We start from the raw sequence: 26,195 nt of genomic DNA on the forward strand, positions 1-26,195 counted from the left end.
ACTTAGCAGGACAAGAAGACAAGCTAGCAGCTTTCTGATTGGTCGGCGCCGGTGACGAAGCTTGTTGCATTCAGGACGTGCGGGAAATCACAGACTTTTCGTTTCAAACGGAAAATACCGTTTTTATCAGTCGTGTAGCTACAAAAAAATAAACAGGGTTGGATGGTAACCAAGCACATTTATTCAAGTACTTGGCTCCAGTGGGTCAGTATACAGAATTATGAGGTACTTGTACTTTACAGCTGAAGTGTTACAGACAAAGCAGCTAAAATAAATGTCACCTCAAACAGCTACAGTCCACATTTCCGCTGACACGTTAATGCACCACACACAGTGATACATTTTGCACACTGAAAACTTTTATTATATATTTAAATACCTCGGTACTTTTACTATATTTTGAATGCAGTACTTTAACTTGTATTGGTGTAATTATGTAGTGTCATTTTTTGACTTAGGTAAATGATCTGAATACTTTTTGCACCACTGCAAACAATAAAGCTGCCCTGTTAAACACTGCAAGTCATTTCTCTTTGTCATAAGCTTTGTGTTACCTGCTTTATTCATCTTTATGAAGATCCATCCACACAGCAGGCTCTTCTTGTTATTGCTGTTATATATCTGGGTACCACTCGCTAATGACAATGCAACTACAGGCACTACTGATGCTTTGCTCCAGACTATTTAAAGACATGAACACATATTTGATGAACATATGTTGTTTGTGAATAATATCTTGTGCTGGTTGGATCATGTGACCACTTATTTGTAGAAAATGACTGCAGACCATCTGAACCAACATCCTTTAAAGGTGCACTATGTAGTTTTGGGGAAGAAATTTTAATCAGAAGAGAAAGACTGAATAAACAAACTGACCTCAAAGGACAACACAATGTATACTGTTTTACTTTGTTTATATGTGGCGGACCCTGCCACCTTTCTAGCTTCGAACAGTGTTCTGGGACCTTATTTTCCTGTTTGTGCCCTGAGGGAAAAGTTTGCTTTATTACCTCATTAATCTGAGTTTGAATTTCTTCTCTAAAACTACATTGTGCCCTTTTAATTATAATATATATTATACATATTTACTTATGAACACTCAGCCTTTATTAAAGACGTGTTAACATTTATAACTGTGGACCTGACAACTAAAACCATTAAATGATGATGTATTAACACTGCAGATACGATTTTAAATCTCTTTATGAATGACATATGCTCCTGTATTAGGTCAGAATTGATGAGTTAGTCGGTGAGGAACCCACAAACATTGATTAATAGATAACTGCTACATCATTAACAAAAAGAGAAGATAAACATCAGCCGAAAGGGATTTTTATCAGCAATCCTTAATTTGTCTTTATGAATCTGTAAGGTTTTTATTTATTAATTTATTTTTTACAAATGATAAACCACTTATAGACAGACAGCAGGAACCAGTGCAGCTGAACTGGGATCTGTGGTTTCACTGGTTTTGTCAAAGAAGCTGCTGACAGCAAACACAACGCGTGGCTATCCGTAGAAGCTCTGTGATTGGTCATCCCTCCCGTCACTCAAAGACACTCGCGAATACGATTGGCCGATCCTTCCTGCCACTCAGAGCGCAGCCGCGCTGGTGTTGTTGTGGCAGGGAGGCGGGCCGAGCCGAGCAGCAGCAGAGGAGCGGCGGCGTCGACACGGCAGCGCGCAGTGACAGGGCGTTATCTTTTACATGATTAAAACACTACACCGGGAGGAACACACGCACGGACCGAGAGAAACATATCCTAAACACCCAGTCCGTCATGGAGTCCTATGACATTTTAGCTAACCAGCCGGTTGTGATTGATAATGTGAGTATGATGATGTCATTCATCCACACCCAAACCGAGGCCGCTGGCTGGGGACGGCTGCTAACGGCTAGCGTCGCTAACTATTGTGTTGCAGCGAACAATGCGGGGTGTGAGCCGCGTCCACCGCCGGTAAACGTGCACTAGCTACTAACATTGCTTTACACTTTTCTACCTAAGACGCCATTAGCGTCGCTCCGGTCGCTGGTATCAGCAACGTCTCCTGATTTATCCCGGCCAGCGCTAGCTAACTGCTGTAGCTAGCTTAAAGCATTCACCGGGTATCTGCTGGTGTTAGCTGTCCGTGGTGCTGTAGCTGCTTCATTACAGATCTGCAGTGTGTTACCAATGCTAAGTAGCTAGCACAGCGGGCTGAGCTGTCAGACTGAGCCGTGAGGATCCATTCAGGACTGTTATCGTCTTTGTATGTAGCGTTAGCATCAACAGCAGCTCTGCTCGCAGCACCGGTGCGCAAACGGATGTTAGCATCGATCACAGACGGATGCAAACAGCACGTCGCTTGTTTGTGTGTTGAAAAGGATTTTCGGGTATAGCCATGTTAGTCATATGTTGATAATGTTACACACTGTATTTGGCAGGTGTTCCTCTATTAAAATGCAAAGCCAGATCTCCAGTTAACGAACACTGTGACCCTGTGTGTGCTAGCAGACTGTGCAGAGGACAGGTGTGTCTGGATCACCTGAGCTGTCAGTATCTGGTCCGCACGTATATGGAAATCACAACTATCAACACTTGTGAGTCTGTCTAAGTGCTGTGAATCACGGTGGTTGGTGTCACTCACCAAAATATGCTATAAAACAAGAGAAATACTTTGTAGCTGCAGATGAAATTCAAACTCTAGTCACAGAAACTGCTCCCTTTTCTATAAATATAGGAAATACACATGAACACCGGCTGTTATATCTTTGAGTCAGCCTCGCTCGTCGTGACGCTACAGGACAAAGTAGCTCTTGAGACAGACGGGATCTGGGCCACAGTGTTTCTGCTGGTGTCTGAGCAGGAGTGTGTGACTGCCGCTGGCCTCGGGCCGTGTCTTATGACCTCCCTCTCCCTATCACACACATACTGCTGAGAGATTAAAGCAATGCAGCCTTTAGTTCAACCGCTACCCTGTGATGTTGGCTGTAAATGTCATGTTTGTGTTTTGTCTTCAGGGTTCGGGGGTTATCAAGGCTGGTTTTGCAGGAGACCAGATCCCCAAATACTGCTTCCCAAACTAGTAAGTGTGTCTTGACCTCCTGCTACAACGTAATGTGGAAGTTTCCCAGAGCTCAAGTTGGCATGTTCATTCTGATTCAACAGTCTGAATCCAAAAGATTAATAATCTGCAAAGAAAAACAGAAAATATTCACATGTAAGAGGCAGGTCCCAGCTGATTATTGGTACTTTGTGACTCAAATTAGAAACTAAGAATCATAAAAGTTCAAAACTTCAGCTCCACTGTGTCGGATATGTTGTGTTACTTTGTGAGTCTGTGTTAAATTTACTTAAGATTGTCTGAATGTCTATTTCTGTGTGTGTGACAGTGTCGGGCGCCCCAAGCATGTGCGCGTGATGGCAGGAGCCCTGGAGGGAGACCTCTTCATCGGACCCAAAGCAGAGGTAAACACACACACACACACACACACACACACACACACACACACACACACACACAGACACACACAGACACACACACTTCCTGCTTCCCTCACATCAGTTCCTCTCGTCCACACAGTCAGAATTGTTCACAACGAGGCTTTGAGGATATTTTCCCATCAGAATACACAACATGTACTTCTTTTCAGAAATACAGCTATTAAATATCTGACGTTGTGTTCATGGTCGCACGGTTGGAGTTGATACTTTTGAATATTTGACTTCATAATAACCTTCACAGGTGTGAATCTCATCCCTGAGTCTGGTGCTATCATCATGGATGTAGCTTCAGCAGTTAGCCAGCGTGCTATCAAGGAAGATCCCGAATACAAAGCTCTCAATCTGTTTCCAACACCAGCAGCAGCCACAGCTTAATATAATGATGACAATTATAATAAACTTTATTGATTTTGCACCTGTCAGACATCAAGTGTAGCTCAGAGTGCTTTACAGAAGAAAACTAGAATGGCACTCGGTAGAGTGCATACCTCCGCCAAGGGCCAATATCAGCCAACCACGAAGACAACGAAACAGTGCCGATGGAATACACCAAAATCTGTCATATCCGTTTGGATATCGCGGATATGATGGCTATAAAAGATGAGTGAAAATCCTCATTGTCTCGGCTCCACATTGGTCGTAGTCGCAGGTTTGATGCTGTATAGCAGCTAAAAAAAAACTACCCTCTATAAAAACATTTAAATCTGCTAAATGAAATCACTCATAGATGCTTGTTAATCAAGATCGTTGTATTATTCACTGAGAAAACGAAAATGTTGAAAACGCCCCGTCTGTCTCCGTCCCTTCATCTGGATCTGGACCAAAACATAACGGGATCTACTCTGAGCAGAAGAATAAAACAAGGTGATGATGGTAAAAACTAAATTAAGACAAAAGCATAAAAAGAAATAAGCCTCGTAGTGTCTATGGTGTCCGTCTGCTGATGTGCAACGTTTGGAAAATACTAAATCATCCGAGCGTTCAGTGAGATAAGATCCAGTCTGGGTTTCATCAGATCTCATCACGACCTTCCTCTAAGTCTTCCTCCAGCCTTCAGGCAAACATGAGCTGAGACGTCATGTGAGCTTTGACTCTTGTTGCCGCTCTGCCACAGAAGCTGCAGCTGTTAAACTTTTCTTTCATCATCTGTGTAGTTTTTGAAGCATGTGACATCGTGTGGTTGTCTCAGAGCTTTGTGTGGACGGGAGGAAACACCCGGCAGGAGAGAAGAATTTCAAATTGACAAACATGTTTGAGGTCTAACGTCTCTCGTCTTTGTGTCTGTGATGATCAGGAGCACCGGGGCTTGTTGTCGGTGCGATACCCGATGGAGCACGGGATAGTGAAGGACTGGAACGACATGGAGAGGATCTGGCAGTACGTTTACTCCAAGGAGCAGCTGCAGACTTTCTCCGAGGAGGTGAGCTTCCTCTCTTCCTGCTGCACGATGATAAAGTTCAAACGTCCAGCAGATCTGATCTCATTAATCCTGATCTGTATGCCTCTTTGTGTTCGTAGCATCCTGTCCTGCTGACTGAAGCTCCTCTCAACCCCAGCAAGAACAGGGAGAAGGCTGCAGAGGTTTTCTTTGAGACGTTCAACGTTCCTGCGCTCTTCATCTCCATGCAGGCTGTCCTCAGCTTGTAAGTACTCCTCACTCTGACTGTTAGATGGTAGTTTTCACTCTCCTCAGTTATGTCGAGGTCTGCAGCTTTTTAGTGGTTTGAGTACAAAAAAACTGTCACGTTACTTCTCATGATGATGATGTGATGATACTGAAGTGTGACAGATGTGGTGAAGAAAGTGTTGGTGTTGTGTGAAGAAGGCCTGTTGTTAAACTCAGCGTACACACACATGCTGTTGGAGGGAGAAACAAAACAAAACAGGCAGGTGATTGTTTCATCCATCACAACTTCAACCAGTCAGATGAACAGCTGGACAGCGCTGCCACCAGTGGAGTCAGAGCTGACACCGGAGCAGCTACGCTAACATCTGGAGGAGCCGCCAGTGGTTTTAAAACCAACAGTTGCTTCTCTCGCTGGTCGTCACACGCCTGTAGCTGCCAGTAGTCCCTCAGAGGACTGTCCCTGTTTTTATTTACAAACACACAGACTGAGTCTCTGACAGTATTTACTCTGAACCCACCAGGATCCACACGCAGCCTGGTGTTATCTGTCATGTCCTTCAGTTTATCGCTGTGAAACTAGCGGCTTATTTCTGCTTCCACTGCTGCCAGCTGAGGACGAGAACATTAAACCTCAGCAGACACTCGATCACTGAAACTAGAAGATGAATCATCAGCTGGCTTGTTGGTACGAGCCGGGTGTCGTCTGTGCAGGCGAAAGCAAATGTTCCTCATCATTGGACGACTAACGAGAACCTGAACATTATCTCTGACCTTTAGCGTCTCTTAACGATCCGGCTGACCTTTATCAGACAGGAACATCCAGACAGCTGACGGGTTCTGTTTCCTGCAGGTACGCCACAGGTCGCACCACCGGTGTCGTCTTGGATTCAGGGGACGGTGTGACCCACGTGGTGCCCATCTACGAGGGCTTCGCCATCCCACACTCCATCATGCGGGTGGACATCGCCGGACGAGACGTCTCGCGGTACCTCCGTCTGCTGCTGCGCAAGGAAGGCTACAACTTCAACACCTCGGCAGAGTTCGAGGTCGTTCGTACTGTCAAAGAGGTAAAGAGGCGGCCGGGTGAGCTGATGTAAAATGTGAATGATTTAAACTCTGACTAATCGGATGTTTCCACTCCGCAGAGGGCCTGTTATCTGTCCCTCAACCCGCAGAAGGACGAGACTTTAGAAACAGAGAAGGCTCAGTATGTCCTCCCTGATGGAAGCACTTTAAACGTGAGTCCAGCAGATGTTCTGGAAACATGTTAAATCTTTCTCTGTGTACAAACCCTGACCTGTGGCCTCTGTTTCAGATTGGTCCGGCCCGGTTCCGAGCTCCAGAGCTGCTGTTCAGACCCGACCTGATCGGGGACGAGAGCTCGGGGATCCACGAGGTCCTGGCCTACGCCATCCAGAAGTCTGACATGGACCTCCGACGCACACTGTTCTCCACCATCGTGTTGTGTGGAGGATCGACACTGATCAAAGGTCGGTGATAAGACGTGTTTCCACATGTTCCACACGTGATCGTAGATCTGAGATCTGAGACGGTGACAGACTTCACATTTTGTTCTGTGTGGACCAAAAACTGCTTGTGTCTGCGTTGTTGTTGGCGCGACTGATGAGAAATGAGATGAAACACAAACCTGGAAGTTCAGTTCAGCTTGTCAGATGCCAAAACTGAGAACAGCCATCTGTGGTTTTGGCAGCATTTAACTTTCCTTGATGGTCAGATGAGTCTGAGGTGTGATCACAGAGTGAAGTGAGGTCCATCACTGCCTGCTGACGGACACCACATCCACACCGTTACAGAACAGTAGAGGATGAAGCGGCTGTCCTTCACTGCAGATGTTATTTATCAGTCTTTCAACACAGACCTCAACTTCCTGTCTTCCTCAGGAGCTCAGGAGCTTTGAGGGGAGCTGATCCTCCTCTTGCTTCAACATTAATGATCCCCTCTGTGTCTCTGATACGAACACTCACTCACTGAGTCGTCTCTTTTCTTTCAGGTTTTGGGGAACGACTACTAACTGAAGTCAAGAAGCTGGCACCCAAAGACGTGAAGATCAAGGTGGGTCTTTACTCGAAGGATTAGAGCTGATGTAAAACACAGAGTGATAACAGGGCTGTCGAGTTTGAGTCTGGATCCTGGAGCATTCAGACCAAACTGGAGGTGAATTATTCGAGCGTCTAGGTCACACACAAAGTCAATGAAAAGATGTGAATTTATGTGAGTTGTAAATATTCAGCTCAAGCGAAGATTTCATCAGCGTCGACATTCACACTGATGACGACCTGCTAAGTCATGGAAATATGTCTCAGCACAGCCGAGCTCTGATCGATCCGAACTCCATTCAGGGAGCAAATATTTTAAAAGTAGTTTGCTTGTCGTCTGGCCGACAGACCTGACGAGGCATTAACACAGGCTGTTTACAAGGCGGCATTATGACGTCGTCGTTGTTTACTATTGTAAATATAAAAATTCTCAGTTTGAATTTCTGCTCTGGAGATTCTGTTCTCACATCTAAACGAGCTGCTGAAGTCATTTCGGCTTGTTTTTATTGTAAAACGTGAAATGTCGACAAAACTAGTTGAGCTTCATCAGAAATGTGAGATTGGACCTGAGATGTGACGGAGCTGTGGCGGCACCAACACAACAGGAAGCTGCAGCGGGATCCTACAGGAGGCGTTCACAGTCGGCACAGCTTGTTCTGAGTTCTCTGTGTGTTTGTGACGGCGGTTTCTTTCTTCCTGTGCAGATCTCTGCGCCTCAAGAGAGGCTCTACTCCACATGGATCGGGTAAGTTCAGTCTCCAGACTTCAGTTGTGACCTTTGAGGATGTGACCTGAATATAAAATGTGTAATCATCCCGTCCTGTCCTCCTGCAGCGGCTCCATCCTGGCATCGTTGGACACCTTTAAGAAGATGTGGGTGTCGAAGCGAGAATATGAAGAAGACAGAGCACGTGCCATCCACAGGAAGACCTTCTAGGCCGGGCCGCCGGCCTGCGATTGCCCCCAGAACTGCCCTCAAATCTCCCCCATCATACTGTCGGAGACTCCTGCACCTCCTGTGCATCATCCTCCACCCGCCCCACCGCTTCAGAAGCCCCGTCAGCCTCCTGCTCCCCCCCCCCCACCCGCCCCCCCACCCAGAGAAACGCCACGTTTATGTGTGGTGGTTTCCGTAGTTACCTCCTTTTCATTCGCCCCCTCCTCGTCCTGCTGCTGCAGGGTGACGGTGACATCACCCGCCACCCTGCAGACATCCCAAACATTCACACGCAGAGGGCCGTCAGGGTATGTGAGAGGGCAGCGGTTAGCACTGTGGACTCGTACTACAGGCCACGCTACGTCATTATTATTTAGTCCACATTGAAGTATTGGTATCGCTCTCTGCCTGCGAAGCCCTGCGAGGTGTAGAATATCATGACATGTCAATAAACCTGAATGTTTTTTTTTTTCTTTTTTGCTACTGTTGAAATTTCCATTCCAGACCGAAGACTTAGATTTTTATTTGATGTCACTCTGTAGAGTTTGTCTGTTTCTGCTCGTACAGAACAGGTGTGAAGTGAGCAGGTGTGAAGGTAAAGAAAACCACTGTATTATCAACATCTGGCCCCAAAGTGCACAAAGCTAAACGCGGTTAGTTTCTCCTGCAGCAGTCGCTTCTCTTATTATCTCCTCTGAAATGTTTCTACATCAACATGACATCACCTGTTTGTGTTGGCGAGGAAGATGTTGAGTCAGCTTTTTGTGTCAGCTGACGGGATTAAAACAAAATGGAGAGAAATGCCTTCTTTTTTTTTTTCATTGGGTTCCACGTTTACAGCAGTCGACGCACACAAAGAGGAGAAATCTGGTGTTTCTCAGCCTGGGTCTGTTGTGACGTCGCAGCTCGAAGCTTTTCTTTATCCACACGATGTGTCCTCGCTCTGCAACCAGCCGCCTCAACACGCCTGAGAGGTCCACGAGTTATCCCTGAGAAATGAACACAAATAAGGAAAAAATGCTTAAAAGTTAACTGGATCTCTTCTGGACTCTGATTGATTTGATGATTTCACAGTAGCTTTTCTAAAAAAAAAGGCGACACATGTTGTGACGACACACGTTGAGCTCTTCATCCTTTTTCTTCTAAACTAGTTTCTTTATCTCAAACGCCGTCAGTCACACAAACAGGCCTCGACATTTATACAACACTAATGTTCCCACTTGTCCTCGATATTACATTTTGCTCACCTCGATTCTGTCGTCGCCCGCGGCTGATCCGATGTGATTTGTTTTGGCTGTTGTCGGCACGTTTATAATGACGTTCTCTGGGTGATTTGCAGTCGAAGACTTTCATCTGTATTTGTATCTTTACAACCAAAAACAAGGACGTGACTGGTGACGTGCGGCTCACAGGAGGCTGCTACGATCAGTGAAACTACTTTGATCGCTCAAATTTGTGAAAAAGTCGTGATTAGACAAAATTGCGTGGTCGGACAGAATCCACGGGGGGCTGGGGGACGTTAATTGTAGGAAGCACAACATCGATTATTTTGTCGATTAAACAGAAAATAGTCCACAGAAGTCGACAGTCTGAAACCCAAAGATCCGACAAACAGAAGCAGCAGCTCCTCATGAAACAATTAGTCGAGTGTTAATATAGTTGCTGATTAATCTTCCATCGATTGATTAAGTAGTTCATCACCCAGTTGTCTCCGCTCTAGTCGCCGCATGCTAAAGTTAGTGGGAGAATATCTGTTCACTTGTGTTTAAGTGTGTTTAGAAAAGTGTTCACAGCGTTAGAAGCCCTGATGCAGTTTTTTTTTCTTTAAACGTCGACACGAGTGAAGAGTTTAAAGTTACTATGAGTCAGAGTCGGTTATAATGTTGAGACCCAGGTTGAGAAACGCTGGATTTGTTCCTGTAGATGTTGTTTTGGGTTCAGCTCAGATGGTAACTCAGCGGTCCGGTTCCCCTCGTGTCTGTTCGCAGCTTCACTCGGATGCATGTCGGTCAGTTCCTCGTGTACAATCAGCTCTGGAGTCTGGATGTTCACCCGCCGAGGCCGCAGAGAGCAACATGGCTGATGATGAGTTTTTGTATTATCCTCCCCCTCCTCCCTCCCTCACCCCTCCCCCTCCCCCTCCCCCCTCCCTCTCTATGTACTAGCAACAGTCTGGATCTTATGATTTCCTGCGTCTCTGGTGGCAGTGAAGGGGTCGTGTCCACACCTGTGTCCGCCTTACTCCAGAGCGTCTGCGCCGGAGCGTCCTCGTCTGCTTCTGGGTGTTTTTAGAAAAAAAACAAAGGTTGTCAAACGTCATCAGCCTTGTGTACAGTGGAATGCTTTTCAACAACAACAACAACAACAACAACAACGACCACACAAACCATCAGATAACAGACTAAAAATGTACAAAACTGTTTATTCAAGTGTTTGCTTTTACTTTTTCGTAAATTCAATATAATAAATAAGTTAATGGCTGCTGCTCGACGTCTCCTCATTGATTCATCAGATGCTTTTTAGACTTTACAGGCGGTGAAACGACTCGTCTGGTTTGTGGAAACAGACGGTGAAGATACAGAAAGATCTCTGTCAGTTTCTGCATTCAATCGCGTTATAGATTAAATTAAAACAATGACATTTTTTTTTACAATAGATACATTTAAAACAATCTTATTAATAATTAAAATACATTTTGATCATTGATTACTCAGTTTGAGTCATTTCTAAAGAAGAATAATGTGAAACGTGAATATTTTCTGGTTTCTTTCCTCTGTGACATTAAACTGAGGATCGACATTTTTCAGCTAATCAACTAATCAAGAAAAGATTAATTGATAATGAATTATTATAATTAATATTCAGTTTAAAATGATATAAAACAGAAAATGTTCACATTGAAGAAGCTGACAGCAGAACATTTGGGCAGTTTTTCCTCTAAATGATCAATCGATCAGTTGTCTTTTTTAATAATCGATTAATCAGTTTGAGTCATTTTTAAGAAAAAAAAAAAAGTCTAAATTTTCTGTTTCCAGTTTGTTAAACGTGAATATTTTCTAGTTTCTTTCCTCTGTGACATTAAACTGAGGATTGAAGATGAAACACTGACATTTTTCACCGTTTCCTGACATTTTATAGACCAAACAAGACAAATGAAATAATCAACAGATTATTCTACAGTGAAAATAATAAGATTAAATAAGATAATATGCGTCTTTATCCCTGAGGAGAAATGTAACTGGTTTAACCTGAGAGGAGACGAGTCAACTGAACTCAAGTTAACAAAACTCAAACAACTTGATTTAGTTTTATTATTTATAAAAGGAATAAACATTTTATATGCACAAGATAAAGCCAGAGAGGAAAACTATAATACTTAATAATAAGAATAAATATAAATGATTCAGCTGTGTTTGTTTCCAGTTTGTATTCAGGAAACACAGAAACATCCGAGTTTTTATGGTCACTGTGTACATGAGTCATGCAGTTTGTCTGTTCACCACCAGGTGTCCCTCTAACAGCATCATTAAAGTGTCCATAGACTCCATATTGAAACATCAGACCTGCAGGAAATCTCTTCATGAAGGTTTATGATGTTTCAGCTGTGTGAGGATGAAGTCTGATGATTTAGTTCAGTTCAACAGAAGCTTCAAAATGATCCGACATTTGAATCAACATGTCGAGAATAATGAAAAACAAATAAAATAAAGTACAAACAGATACAAGATTACAATGAAACAGAACAGAAACTCTTTAATATCACTTAAAACTGGATTATTATGTTATTATATATTATTATATTATTTGAAGTGATAGATGATGTTGTGTTCAGGAGCAGCTGTCCTTCACAGTGTTGTCTGCAGGTATCAGCCAGTACAGATATCAGTGAGTAAAGAAACTCTGATGTCGATATATTAGAGGAAATTCTTTAATTCACAGAACATAAACATAAATACGCATTAAAACATGTTTTTTAAATACTTGTGACGAAGGTACGAACATGTGGAAGGCTGACAAAATATAAACTGCAGCTGCTCTTTGTTCTGTGCTAAACGTTTACACGTCTGCACATATCGGACAAAATGTAAGCTGAGGCTGACACACCGTCTGTGACAGCTCAGGATCCATTCAAAACATTTCCCCGGTGCAAAAATAATTGGAAAAGGAGCAAAAGAGGATAAGAATGTGAATATATTATTGTCAGCATCACAAACCTCAGATCCATGTGGTTCAATAACATTTAGAAAGTCTAGATCAGATTATTTAATCTCAGACGTGGATAACTCCTCCTGATGATATAAAGTCAGGCTCAGTCATCATCTCCTCCTGATGATATAAAGTCAGGCTCAGTCATCATCTCCTCCTGATGATATAAAGTCAGGCTCAGCCATCATCTCCTCCTGATGATATAAAGTCAGGCTCAGTCATCATCTCCTCCTGATGATATAAAGTCAGGCTCAGCCATCATCTCCTCCTGATGATATAAAGTCAGGCTCAGCCATCGTCTCCTCCTGATGATATAAAGTCAGGCTCAGCCATCGTCTCCTCCTGATGATATAAAGTCAGGCTCAGCCATCGTCTCCTCCTGATGATATAAAGTCAGGCTCAGCCATCGTCTCCTCCTGATGATATAAAGTCAGGCTCAGCCATCGTCTCCTCCTGATGATATAAAGTCAGGCTCAGCCATCGTCTCCTCCTGATGATATAAAGTCAGGCTCAGCCATCGTCTCCTCCTGATGATATAAAGTCAGGCTCAGCCATCGTCTCCTCCTGATGATATAAAGTCAGGCTCAGCCATCGTCTCCTCCTGATGATATAAAGTCAGGCTCAGCCATCGTCTCCTCCTGATGATATAAAGTCAGGCTCAGCCATCGTCTCCTCCTGATGATATAAAGTCAGGCTCAGCCATCGTCTCCTCCTGATGATATAAAGTCAGGCTCAGTCATCATCTCCTCCTGATGATATAAAGTCAGGCTCAGTCATCGTCTCCTCCTGATGATATAAAGTCAGGCTCAGTCATCATCTCCTCCTGATGATATAGAGACTGAACATGAACACAGAAGAAACTCTGAACTGACATTTGTGTTCGACACTCGACAGAACTAATCCAGGATCAGTCTGACAGTAAGAAGAACAAAACTCCATTAATCCTCCGAGCCTTCATGTTGATTTCTAGATCTCCGTCTGCTCAGCACACACACACACACACACACACACACACACACACACACACACACACACAGTGTTGTTGAGTTTGTTTTCAACAACTGAACCGGTAAAGTAACAGGCTTCATCCAGCAGCTTAACATCTAAAGTCAACATGTCACGACTTACACAACAAGGAGCCAGACACAAGAAGAAGAAGTGAGTGTTAATTTAAAAGTAACACAAAGGCCGACAAAGCAATACAACAAACTAACGACAAACCAGAAAACCACAGGGAACAAACCAGGAACACACGAGGAGCAGGGAACAGGAAGAGGAACAGGAAGAGGAACAGGAAGAGGAACAGGAAGAGGAACAGGAAGAGGAACAGGAAGAGGAACAGGAGCCACGACGACTCAAACGAGCTGAACTAACGAGGGCGACGCCGGGAACAGGACGGTGCTAATGAGGCTGATGTGCGACAGGTGGGGGAGGAGCCCAGGAGGGACGCAGAACACCGGGAACACAGGTGAGCAGGTGAGCAGGAAGTAGGAAGTGACAGCAAGACACAAGACTACAAAATAAAACAGGAAATAACTGACAAAAAAACAAGCAAGCAGGAAGAGCTCCAGGCTTCAAAGCCAAGTATCGTAGTGGCCAAACCGTGTAATTACATCGTCACGTGATGCACCGCGGCCCAGAAAGACTTTTTTAACAGGGAAGATCCGATTCTTTTCATACCCGGGAAGTGAACTGGGCTCCGTCTCCAACACTGTGTCCAGGTTTAACGTAACATACTTGCAAAGAACCCAAATCATGACACATAAACATAATAAATCTTGACTTGGTGTCAGATTCTGCTCATTTCCAGGTGTTTTTACAGTAAACACACGGTTTAGCCGACACGTCTTCAGACCGAGGGCTCAGACCAGCCGCTGATCAACGTGATTTAGTTCTGGTGCGTCGGCCCGTCCCGTCCACAGCAGGTAAAGGCTGTTAAAATGGCTAAAAGAGACGCTTCAGAACAGGACGAATCTGTATTAAGTGAGAAGAGATCGTCAGTGTTTTCACACTGAAGCTTGTTCGGTTTCCTTTCCTGATAAAATATTAAGTCGGCACATTTTACCCCAGTTATTTTATGGAAATCAGCCCGATGAATTATGGATTAACTATCAGATTAATATCAGCATCCCTGAGAAATGACTGTGGGCCACAAACTCTGGAGCAGGATGACGGGAGAGGTGAAGATCTGAGATGAGGAAGTCAGCAGGTGGCGAGCCGCTGCCGAGGAAGTCATTTAATCACTTCCTCACCGCCATTAGTCTGCTGACGCCATCCTGGAGATGTGGTCTGACTCAGTGACACACATGAACTATGCTCTCTTATCTTTTCTCCGGAGAGATCTGCCCTCGGATCAAGCAACACTGTGAGAGAGAGAGAGAGTGTGTGTGTGTGTGTGTGTGTGTGTGTGTGTGTGTGTGTGTGATGAATGAGTCGACGTGCACCAAGGTTTCTATTCTGCTGAGCCGAGAGTCTTTTAATCTCCAGGAAGAAGTCGAGGACGAGAGTTTTTCTTGGAGTAAATCAACCCAAACAACAAGAGAGCAGAATTTAAAGTCTTGTATTACAGAAGCACAGAACGCCGGCTGTGTTAGTCTTAAAGCCACGTTATGTAAGAGTTACACCAAAAACACTCAGTGGAGACGACCACATGTTCCCAGTTTGAACGCTGCGATAACGTAAAGCTGCTGTGCTCAACATCAAAAGGTTTATAAATGTAGAGAATCTGACAGATTATTGTATTTCACCCCTCCAGGTTTAAATAAACGTGTCAGAGATGAGCGCTGATATTTCAGAATTAGTTGATGCCGTTCCTTTGCCATCGTAACGTGTAACCATCCAACAGTGTTGTTAGCAAGGAAGTGGTTTAATGCTAACGTTAGCTGTTGGCTAACGGAAGGCAACGGGTTATCAAATATGTTTTTGTGTCACCTTGAAATTTGGCCCGATGTCCTTTTATATTTCCACTATCTGTCGTCCTGTCAGTCGCTGATCAGTCAGGAAGTCGAGGTGAGCGGATTGATCCCGAAATATTGATACCACCAATACTCTGTTCGCCTTTAGAGGATCTATTCTTGCGTCAGTTGGATCAATACGAGCAGAGCTGTCTCTCGTCTCGTCTTGTTGTCTTGGACACATGTAGACCCTCTCTTTGCTTCTCCACTGCTGTCGTTGTCCTTCTTGTGTTCAGCTGACTGATCAGTGACCTGAACGCCCTCCAGGAAAAGCTTCTGTCATTTTTCCTCACCATGGGGAAATTGCCATCAGGCCTGATCAATTTAAAACATGTTAATCCGCTCTGAATGAAGCTTATGAAGCACATAAACAAATTAGTTTTATCCACCCATTCATCCATTTCCTGCAGATTATCCGGGGTCAGGTCGATGTTTTCCAGCTCCTCCCGGAGGATCCCGAGGCGTTCCCGGGACAGATGAGATACATTATCAAGGCACAAAAACCACTCGGTCAGGGTTCGGAAAAGATCACGTTTTACTTACTTATACCTGGTTCATTCGCCCCAAACACGGATGGAAAATGTCCCGATGTCACGTTAAAAACATCCAGTGGTTTCAGGAAATGCTGACACACGGTCTCAAACAGTGGCCATCTCCTGACGGTCAGCTCAGATACGCACATGAACAATATCTGACACGTGTTGTAGAAACGTAGATACGGTGGCGTCCGACTCCTGTAGAAACTGTCCCGCTGTCAATACAAGCACATGAACTAACCGCAGATACTCACCTCCTCTCTTCTGTCGAGCTGCGACCGACAAAGGTCTGTGAGCTACGCTAACAACATGCTAACAACATGCTAACAACATGCTAACAACATGCATACTGAATAAAAACAATAATACTTTATTCAAACATATGAAGCGAGTCAAGCAGGATACTGTTGACGACTCTGAGCTCCGAGGCTGTAATTTATAGTTATTAGCGCAGTTAAAGAACCAATCACAGTGTTTGCTTACGATAACTTCCGGGTCGAAACCTCCCACGTCTCACAGCAGCTCACGGTGTTTGATGCTGTCATATAATAACAACACTTTCATTAACGTAAAGTGAGACCTGATTTATCTGTTGGGCCACGGACTGAAGAAGATGACATGTTCGACCAGCTGTCAGTCTGAGATGTCATGTCAGAACAACACAGTGATCGGACCGTCATGTTTACCGTCTGAACCGGACAACAGAAATAAACAAGTTTACTGATTTCACCACGCAAACCAGCGACCATCGTCCACCTGGAGGTGACTGTTGTTGTCTTCTGGATCTCGTCACTTCTCCACAGCTGTGAACTAAATGTCACCGTGTTCGAAGTAAATGACATTTGTGTTGCTCGTCTGTCAGTCGCACACTCTGTGTCGAAACCTTTTTTTATCGTGCCTTCCCCAAAAGTATCAACAAAATGTGTTGGCGTTATGACGTCTGTGTACTGCTGCTCTGAGCTCCCAGCCCGGACCACTAGCTGCACGGCTAACCGAGCTAAGTAGCTAACGGCAGCTACAGTTGGTGGTTACTCTGGTGATAAGTTATTCTTACATATCGTACCTTTAACGATTCTTAAAATACCGTCAGAACAGCATTAATTTGATTAATCATCACGTAGAGACGCTGATGGTTTCCTCTGTGACATGAATATTATGAGAGGCACAGACTGAATATATGCAGTGTGTGTGTGTGTGTGTGTGTGTGTGTGTGTGCGAGTGAGAGTGTGTGTGTGTGTGTGTGTGTGTGTTCAAAGAGGCGCTCTGACAGAAATGAGTCCACCACATTTCATGCCAGCCTGGTGAAATGCTTCTACACTCAGCATGTGTGTGTGTTTCACAAATAGCAACTGTGTGTGTGTGTGTGTGTGTGTGTGTGTGTGCCATCACAGGTAACCAAGGAAACGGGGGGACGGGGAGGAGACGTCGGAGCTTCCTGTTTCCCCGTTATCTCTCGCCTCCCTGCACCTTCTCCTCTCAGGCAGCAGCACTTTGTGACTCCAGTCGAGCTTCTTGTCTGATTCTTTGTTTTTCTTTCTGTTCGCAGATAAAATCCCGGAGCGTCGCCTCGTTAAAACGTCTCTGTTCATCTCTTGTTTATTCTTTTTATAAAATCAAAGTAATGCTAATGTATGCAAAGTGAGTCACCCATTCGAAAAGCCCAGCAAATCCCTCTGCACACACACACACACACACACACACACACACACACACACACAGTTGTGTACAGAGTCAAATTGTGTGCTGCTGCATTGTGTAACTGCCCCCCCACCGCCCCGCTCCTCCAGCAGCCCTGTTGTCAGGGGCTTGAACAGCTGGTGGGAAGAATCTTATCTTATCTCCATGTACTTGTCATGTTAAATTAAAATTCTGGGCGTCTTCGACACCCGACTGAGCCTAAAATAAGACGCGTCGTCACTCAGAGTGTCTGTCCTCATCGTCAGAGCCTCCATGTGCAGAAACAGTCCGGTTCTCTGGGGTTTCCCGGAGAGACGGGGGCTCGACGCTGGCCGGTCTGCTGCAGGACTGTAACTGAGGTTTACAGAGGGATGAGGGGCAGGCGGGGCGGGCTGGACCACTGCTGGACCGGACCGCCTTCATCCCCTGTGGGGTGCCTTCATGCCAGCCTGGTGAAATGCTTCTACACTCAGCATGTGTGTGTGTGTGTGTGTGTGTGTGATTCAGATCGAGACCGAGGCCTCGGTCTGAATGTCTTCTGTCCTCACAGTCAGTTACAGGCAGCAGAGACGCCGGAGATGTTTTCATCTGTTAAGTCATTATTGTAACACCAGCAGCTGAGACACAAACACTTCAGCTGTTAGCACAAGATGAGGCTGAATTAAACTAATTAGCTCAAATCTGTGAAACACTATTTGAGAATTGTGAGAGTGAAACAACATATAACAACAGGAAGTTAAATACAGGAACGCTCCGAAAATGCACTCTGACTTTGTTTACGGTGTGTTTTGTCTCTTTTTTGGTGAATAAATCACTCAGACACAAGTGGAGAGAGTCTGAAACCATGACTGCACAACTGCTATCAGCTACTTAATCACTTAAGAAAAGGCATGAACAAGTCTGAACATTGTCGCTGGATTATTAAGACGATATTAACGTGTATTATTAAATATTTCATTTTTTAATACCACGGTTATTGTAATGTGAACCATAAATTTAACATTAAAATAAATTAAGGGCTTCAAACTGGCCATATTTTCAGAAGCGATTGGCTTGTTCCACGTCATAAACGAAACTAAAACTTTACAGCGCGATAATAAAATAATGTCACAGTGGGCGAGAGAGGAGGACGATCCCGGAGAGCTCAGCGAGGAGAGAGCGATCAATAATACATGTGCAGTAAACTGTTAGACAGCCGCTCACAGCTGCAGGCCGAGTTAAGAGGACATCCTGCAATAAAAACTAAAATCACTGTTGACCCTCTCAGACTTATGATTTGTGAAGTTCTTCTTTTCCAGACGTCGTGCATCACGTCATCAGACGAAGCCACACACACACACACACACACACACACGTACATTTTCCACACTTGGTTTAATGACAACGAACTGACAAACGTCACAGAGAATTCAGCAAAGAGGAAAATGCTCAGAACTCACCGACAGTTACATTATTTAAGAAACACTCCCTGATGCCGTCCCAGGTCGTCCTCCCAGCTAATGGAAGATCATTTTAACACAACAAATAAACAAATAAATAAACAAAAGTCCTTATTCTACTCCACTTCTAAGAATAAAAGGCATAATTAGGGTATTAAATTGAAAACTTAAAGGGGCAATATGTAGGAATGTAGCTGAAAACATTTTAAAAATGAACTAAAAGAATCAACAGAATGTGAAGTTACCGTGAAGCTATCGTGCTAACCAGCTAGCCCCGGCCCCTGTGCTTGCTGCCCCGCTCCCCAAAACTCCCAGTCCCATCGATAGCTGCACGGCTAACTGAGCTAACTAGTTAAAGATAGCTACAGTTAGCAGTTACTGCTCTCTGTATGAATTTTACAGGTGGCCAGTTCTTACATATTGCACCTTTAAACTGGAAATTGGATGTTAAAATATCATTTTTATATCGTTGATTATATTGTTAAATGTCAGTTACAATATGGAAATTAAAAATGTGAATAATTTATATTTAAATGCTCAGTTTGAAAGCCACAATGGAAAAAAGGCATAATTAGGTATTAAATAGAAAACTTAAAGGGGCAATATGTAGGAATGTCGTTGAAACGTTGAGTGAAAGATTCAACAGAATGTGAAGAAATAACACGACTGCTGAAGTTATCAAGAGGCTATCATGAAGCTATCATGCTAATCAGCTAGCCCTGGCCCGTAATGGTCCAAAGCTCCTGTGCCTGCTCCCCAAAACTCCCAGTCCCACTGCTAGCTGCACGGCTAACTGAGCTAACTAGTTAAAAGGCAGCTGCAGTTAGCTGCAGTTAGCAGTTATATTTAATATGCAGGATATACTGCCCTCTATCTGCTCTCAGTATGAATTTTACAGGTGGCCCGTTCCTACATATTGCACCTTTAAACTGCAAATTGGATGTTAAAATATCATTTTTATATTGTTGATTATATTGTTGAATGTCAGTTACCATAAAATTGTAAATAACATTTAAATTTAAATGCTCACAAAGTTTCAATTCAAACTTATACGAACAGAAAACACAAAACGTTGTTTCCTCCACCGCTGCAGCGTCACTGAGCTGAGAGGAGCCTCACTGAACATCTGAACAGAAGAATCAGAGGTTGTTTCTCGAGAACGTCTCTCGCTGCCGCCGACTTCTCGTTTCACGCCGTCAAAGCGTGTTCGGTCTGATTTCTGCTACAAAACCTGCTGAGTTTCAGTTTTGGGAACATTCTTGTCATCTCATCGGAGACGTAAGGCTGAGTGGCATCAACGACGTCTCTCGTGGACGTCGTCGTGTTTATAACTCTGCCACTGAAGACGGGAGGAAATCCATTCAAGTTTCTAAATGTTCATTACAGCACGTCCATCTCGTGTTCAGTGGCTGCGATGAAAACTTTCATAGTAAATGAGTTGTATAATACACCAAAGTCAAGCAGCCTCATTTACTTCCACTGTGTTAAGTGGAGCGCTGATCATCTCCACCACGTAAGGCATGCTAATCAACAGTGTTCACTATCTGAGTAATATCATTTACACTTCGCAAAGTTACATATAAAACACGTGTACGTCGGCGAGCTGTGGAGAAGTTCTTCCTTTATGTCAGAACTGTTAAAGTCCTGCTCATCGTTCTCATGTTGAGTCACTGCAGACAGCCGACCGTCCAAACACCGAGAATACACGAGCAAAAACGTAAGTTAATGTGTTCATCTGCTTTAAAGAGGCTGCAAATGTTAGCATATCTGGCTAGCTAGCTTACCACCCACTGTGGTAAACCGAGGATGTTACATTCAAGCTGCTCATGAAGCCAAAATGGGAGATAAAAATACCCAGATCTTCTGTGTTGGGCGGCCCACAGAGGGGCACATATTGGGCCGAATGCCTTAAATTCTGACAGTGAAACGCGCCATGTCTCGGGGGTTGTGACGCTCAAAAAAATGTATGACGCTTCTTTCACAATGTAAGCTTATGGGAAAAAGTCTTTTTGGAGCCGTGCATCACGTGACGATGTAATTACACAGTTTGGCCGCTATGAAAAATTTGCGTCAAAGTCTGGCGCTCTTCTTGGGGGCTTGTGATAAACCAGCGCTACTAGCTAGCCAGATATGCTAACATTTAGACAAGTCATTTACGTCTAAATGACGTATTTTCACAGTCTGATATTAGCGAACAGTCCGTTCTGCCAGCTCTGCTGCTTCCTGTCCGTGTCCATCAACAGAGTCCATTTACAAGAGTTTGTTGCTCACGTTCCGGACTTGAAGCTACATCAGCCGACCTCCACCCACCGTCCTCTCCTGCCGTCAGCACTCAGCTCCAGTGAAAACAAGCTGCTTTCCTGCGGCAGGAGAGTGATGGAGGTGAAGTAAAGCTGGAGGAGTGTTTGACTCGCTCCGACAGAGTTCCAGCTGTCAGACACTCGGAGCTGTTCACCTGTCAGTCAGCTGATAGTTAGGTGTGAGCTGGTATTGTTTTCGCTGGTATTGCTGAGCTGAACTCAGGTCTGGGCGAGGGAACGCACACTGACCCCATCCTGTTGAGGGAGGTGGCTTTGGTCATGCCCTCGCTGCCCACCGTGGACAGAGGGAAGCTCTCGTAGCTCTCGGCCGCCCGGCCGCCGCACTGGCAGCGCTGCAGCGTCGCCTTCAGCTCCCTCTGGAAGTTGCTGTTGAGGAAGCCGTACACCACGGGGTTGATGCAGGTGGAGGCCATCGCCGTTAGGTGGCAGGCGGAGAAGATGGCGTCATGCTGGCAGTCGGGCAGGGCCTGGTGGTGCCAGTCGAACAGCGTGTTGAAGACGTTCAGCGGCAGCCAGCACAGAGCGAAGGCTACGACGATGGCCAACAACATCACGTTAATCCTCTGGGCTCCCCGAGTCCTCCGGCTGCGCTCCAGCATGTCCCTGCAGGACACAGCAGGACGCCTGTCAGACATTCACTTTGAAATACCACAAACCTGAGGCAGCACGATCAAATATAGAGCGCCACAAACACTGGATCCCAAACATGCTGTCACACACTGCAGGAAGCTTATCATACCAACCCACTGTTAGGAAAATTAAAAGTACAGCTGTGACCTGCGTCGTTTGAGGCGGAGGAAGATCCTGAGGTAGCAGAGCAGCACCAGCAGAAGAGGCAGGCAGTACTGGAAGAGCAGCAGCGAGGTGGTGTAGGCAAGACGATGCTTGTCTGACGGCCACAGCTCCATACAGATCAGGTGGTCCCTGAGACGGGAGACACAAAGACACGTTACAGGAGACGAGCTCCACATCACGGCTTTGATCACTATACTGATAGAGTCATGACTTTGATTCTAAAAAATCCGCTCAGCATTAGCCTACAGCTAGCTTAGGGTTAGCCTACAGCTAGCTTAGGGTTAGCCTGCAGCTAGCTTAGCATTAGCCTGCAGTGTCACTTCCAGACTCGTCTCCTGTGTGATGGAGGCGATCAGCTGACTGGTACCGGAGGAAACTCTGACCGCGTCTGAGATGTTCATTTAACTTCTTTTTTTCAAAGATCCTTTATTGATTTGTTTGTGAAGAGGGTTCACTCTGGACAGATTTGAGAAACTGAACTTTGTAACAAACTGAATGTATTATTTGTATAAACACTGAAGGCTGGTGTTTGCTGTTGAAACTTTATTTTTGGTGAATATTATTTAATATTTTTTATTTATTCAATAATTTAACCTGCAAAAAGCCACCAGGATGAAGTCAATCTGTTAAATGGCCCTATCTTTGTAAAGAAGAGTGCGAACATGTAAATGACAGATGTCAGGACATAAAACCAACGATCTGTTGATCTTTACTAATGCAGAAGTGCACCGAAGGAGAATATTAGTCAGCAAAGACGAAACTGAGAACATCAGAGAGAAATTACTCACAGTGGTCCAGTTTGACAGAAAACTTGTTATGATTCAGAGCCTATAAAATAATTTATTTCCTGTGTCCTGATTTCAGATTTGAGTGGGAATGTTTGCTCATAAGTTGCTCTGTGCTGTCTGAAAGTGGATTATATATGAGTCACTGAATTTAAAGTGCCTGTTGGGAGAATAAACACAAAACACACAACATGAGAGTCCGTTCTTGATTAAGATCTCTGTTGTCGCCATCTACTTTCTCCTAATGTTGTCTCTCGTCTCATCTCTGTGTGTTAATGCAGTTAATTGTTTTAAATAAAAGGATTAATCAAAACTAAGGAGAGCTCAGAGATTACTTTGTAACTTGTGGGATTAAAAAGTGGATTTATCTTCACTCCTGTTTATCAGCCTGACTGCAGCAGTGATCCGGAGGTGACCTCCATCGTCGGGTGTCTCTGTTCTGTAATGTTGACTGCTGACTGGAGCTGGAGGGGAAATGTACTTTACTTCATGAACGTAACGTTACAGAGAGGAGAGAGAGAACCAGAACCAGAACCAGAGTCTCTGCTGAGTGCTGACTTCACTCAGAGCTTCACCTCAATTCAAACACACGGACTTCGAGTTTGCAGCCGACGTACAGTAAAGTAATCTGACTGTTCGGAGTGAATTAAAACTTGCTGGAGTGACGCAAGGCATAAATTTGCTTCAGTGATGGTGAACACATCATTTAATAACCACTATTACTAATAATCGATCTGACATGATCAATGTTTGAAAGCTTTATTCACGTTACATTTAGTCTCGTTCACGCTGAATAAAATTATGGATTTTGCCTTTAATAAATAAATAAGTAGACAACTTCGACCTTTAGACATTTTAATGCAGAAATCTTGCACATTATATCTTGCCAGTTATGTTTCATAATGCATTTCAAGGGGACGAAAGACACAAGTGGATAGTTTGTAACACATTCCCTCCTCGTCTGTTCACTGGAGCACCGGTGTCCTTCACACTCACATCATTGTTTGAGGCTTCAACAGCAAAATAAGTTTTAAAATTCATCCGTGACGGCCTTGTAATGTCAGAAATGAAGCTGTGAGGAACGTGAACATAATGAAAGTCTAAATAACAGACAGATGAAGACAAATGTTCTGTGTTTCATGAACAGAGCTGCAGACTGCTGATTTTGAAGTCGGCAGTTTTTTCCAATTAAAAAGCTTTTGTGTTCAGCAGATGATCCTCGAGTCGAGCACACAATCACACGGCAGCGAGTCAAATGTCAGCAGCAAACACGTCCAATCAGGTGCAGCGATGCGTTAAAAACACAGCTATGATTATTGGATGTTGTACAAGGTGGAGGAGTGACGGAGACTCAACAATGAATCCATTGTTCCTCAGCTGAGAGTTTTAAATCAGGTGGAAAATAATCTAAACATCTCATCATCATCCACACTGCTGCTCCTGAGAGTTATCCGTCCACGCAGACGACTCTGTACTGTTTGTACAGTCAAATATATACATACATCCACACCGCATCACCAGATTTAAATTACTTTGCTCACCCATAATTCATTTCTCCAACTGCTGATGCAGCCGCTACTGTTGTCAGCCTGCTGACACGAGGAACATTTTACTCTTATCTTGTTAATGTTGTTGCATGAACGAACATCATCAAATGAATGTAAAGACGTAAGAGTTTTTTACGTTTCTGGACTGTGCTGCAGAGATATCTACTGAAGTTAGCATGCTAACCAGCTAGCCTGTCCTGTCCTCTCTCATAATACCACTCCAAGGCCTCGAGATGTTCATCCTGGACTCTTCACACAAACTCGGGGGAGTTTTCGCCTACTTATGTTTTTCTGTTGACTTTGTTTTAAATTGTGCTGGTTTGAAAATGTTTTCCTGAAACTGACTCCTCCTGCGGACCATGAACTCGTCCCCCCTCGTCTCCCAGGTGCCTCAGCTCACCTGAAAGGGTTGGCGGGCAGGCTGATGTTCTGGAAGGGGTCGTTGGTGAGGATGTTGAAGGAGAGGAAGGGCAGAGAGATGAAGCAAGCCACCAGCCACGTGAGCCCCACAGCCAGGTAGGAGTGTCCGGCAGCGGGGGACCAGCCGGTGGGATGGAGGATCAGCTGGTGTCGCTCCAGAGCGATCAGCACCAACGAGAAGACGGAGACCGTCACCGACATGCACTGAACGAAGGGCGTCACCTGACGGAGACAGGTAGAGACAACGGGTTCAGAGCAGAGCTGCACCATTAATCTCAATATCATCCAAACCACAGGAAGTCCGGTGGAGCTGCAGAGACGTCCTGACCCACAAACGTTGATCCACAGATGGAAGAAAACATGTTGGTTTGGTTCAGAACTCAACTCACATCGTCAGGATCTAAAGATCTGTAGTGGAAATCATTCACACTCATCATGAATCAATCACAAATCTAACGTCTAACAGGATAAAACATTGTAACGGTTTTACAATATCGTGCAGCCGAGTGTCGATTTATGTTATACTCACAACATTACAGGTGTGTGTGTGTATGTATGTGTGTGTGTGTGTGTGTGTGTGTGTGTGTGTGTGTGTGTGCGTGCTCTGACCTTACACAGGGCCTCTCCCAGCACCCAGCGGTCCATCAGTGTGTAGATGACGGTGACGGGGAGACACACCACACACATGAGGATGTCGGAGCACGACAGGTTGGCGATCAGGATGTTGGTGACGTTACGCAACTCCTGTTGCCGGGCGATGATGAACACCAGGCCCGCGTTGCCTAGCAACCCGATCGCTATGACGGCGCTGTACGCTACGATCAAGAAAGTAGCCCCTCCCACCGAGGGCGGGCACTGAGAGGTTTCAGCCCAATCGGAGGCCTCCCAGACGCTGAGCAGGCTGCTGTCGTTGGACATGGCGGGGTGAGGAGAGGGGAGGGAGGGGGTGAGGTGAGCTGAGGGGGGGACAGTGCGTCAGGGGTCGTGGGCTCGACAGGACCAGAACCCCGCGGCTGTTATTGAACTTCTCTTCCCCAAAAACGGAGCGAGATCAGAGCAGAGCTGACAGCACGAGGGAGGAGCTGCTGCAGAGCTCAGGACTGTGTTTGTTGGGGAGATGCAGAAGAGGAGACGACTGAGTCAAATATAGATGTTGTCCTCTTTTTCCTTCACTGTCGGCATCCCGGTGGATCCGCTCAGCATCACCGTTTCCCTGCGAAGGACAGAAAACACAACAAGGCTGAGAACAATAAAAGACAGACAGACAGGAAGTAGAGGAGCTCTTAATGAAGAACAGAGACAGTCAGAGGAGAAGACGAAGTGAACGATAACACCTCCTGTTCCTCCTCTCTCACTCATTAACATCATCTATTGTTGCTCTAATGTCACATTATGCCGCCCAGATC

At 44.8% G+C, this 26,195-nt stretch overlaps 2 protein-coding genes across 2 annotated transcripts; one reads left to right on the forward strand and one right to left on the reverse strand.

Annotated features, from left to right (window-relative positions):
• The first annotated feature begins 1,641 nt into the window (after positions 1–1,641).
• Positions 1,642–10,594, forward strand: actr1b (actin related protein 1B). The gene is made up of 11 exons (XM_073477423.1): positions 1,642–1,832; positions 3,005–3,069; positions 3,377–3,452; positions 4,783–4,908; positions 5,007–5,131; positions 5,966–6,182; positions 6,261–6,353; positions 6,431–6,605; positions 7,127–7,188; positions 7,877–7,917; positions 8,007–10,594. The coding sequence occupies exons 1-11, from the start codon at positions 1,785–1,787 to the stop codon at positions 8,107–8,109; spliced, it is 1,131 nt and encodes a 376-aa protein (XP_073333524.1). The 5' UTR covers positions 1,642–1,784; the 3' UTR covers positions 8,110–10,594.
• A 10,800-nt stretch (positions 10,595–21,394) lies between these two features.
• npy8ar (neuropeptide Y receptor Y8a) lies at positions 21,395–25,707 on the reverse strand. The gene is made up of 4 exons (XM_073478387.1): positions 25,399–25,707; positions 24,770–25,011; positions 22,020–22,166; positions 21,395–21,845 (listed from the first exon to the last, which is right to left on the reverse strand). The coding sequence occupies exons 1-4, from the start codon at positions 25,705–25,707 to the stop codon at positions 21,395–21,397; spliced, it is 1,149 nt and encodes a 382-aa protein (XP_073334488.1).
• Positions 25,708–26,195: the final 488 nt, after the last annotated feature.

Source organism: Pagrus major, chromosome 12, assembly GCF_040436345.1.
Source record: "Pagrus major chromosome 12, Pma_NU_1.0".
In the NCBI taxonomy this organism is placed as follows: domain Eukaryota; kingdom Metazoa; phylum Chordata; class Actinopteri; order Spariformes; family Sparidae; genus Pagrus; species Pagrus major.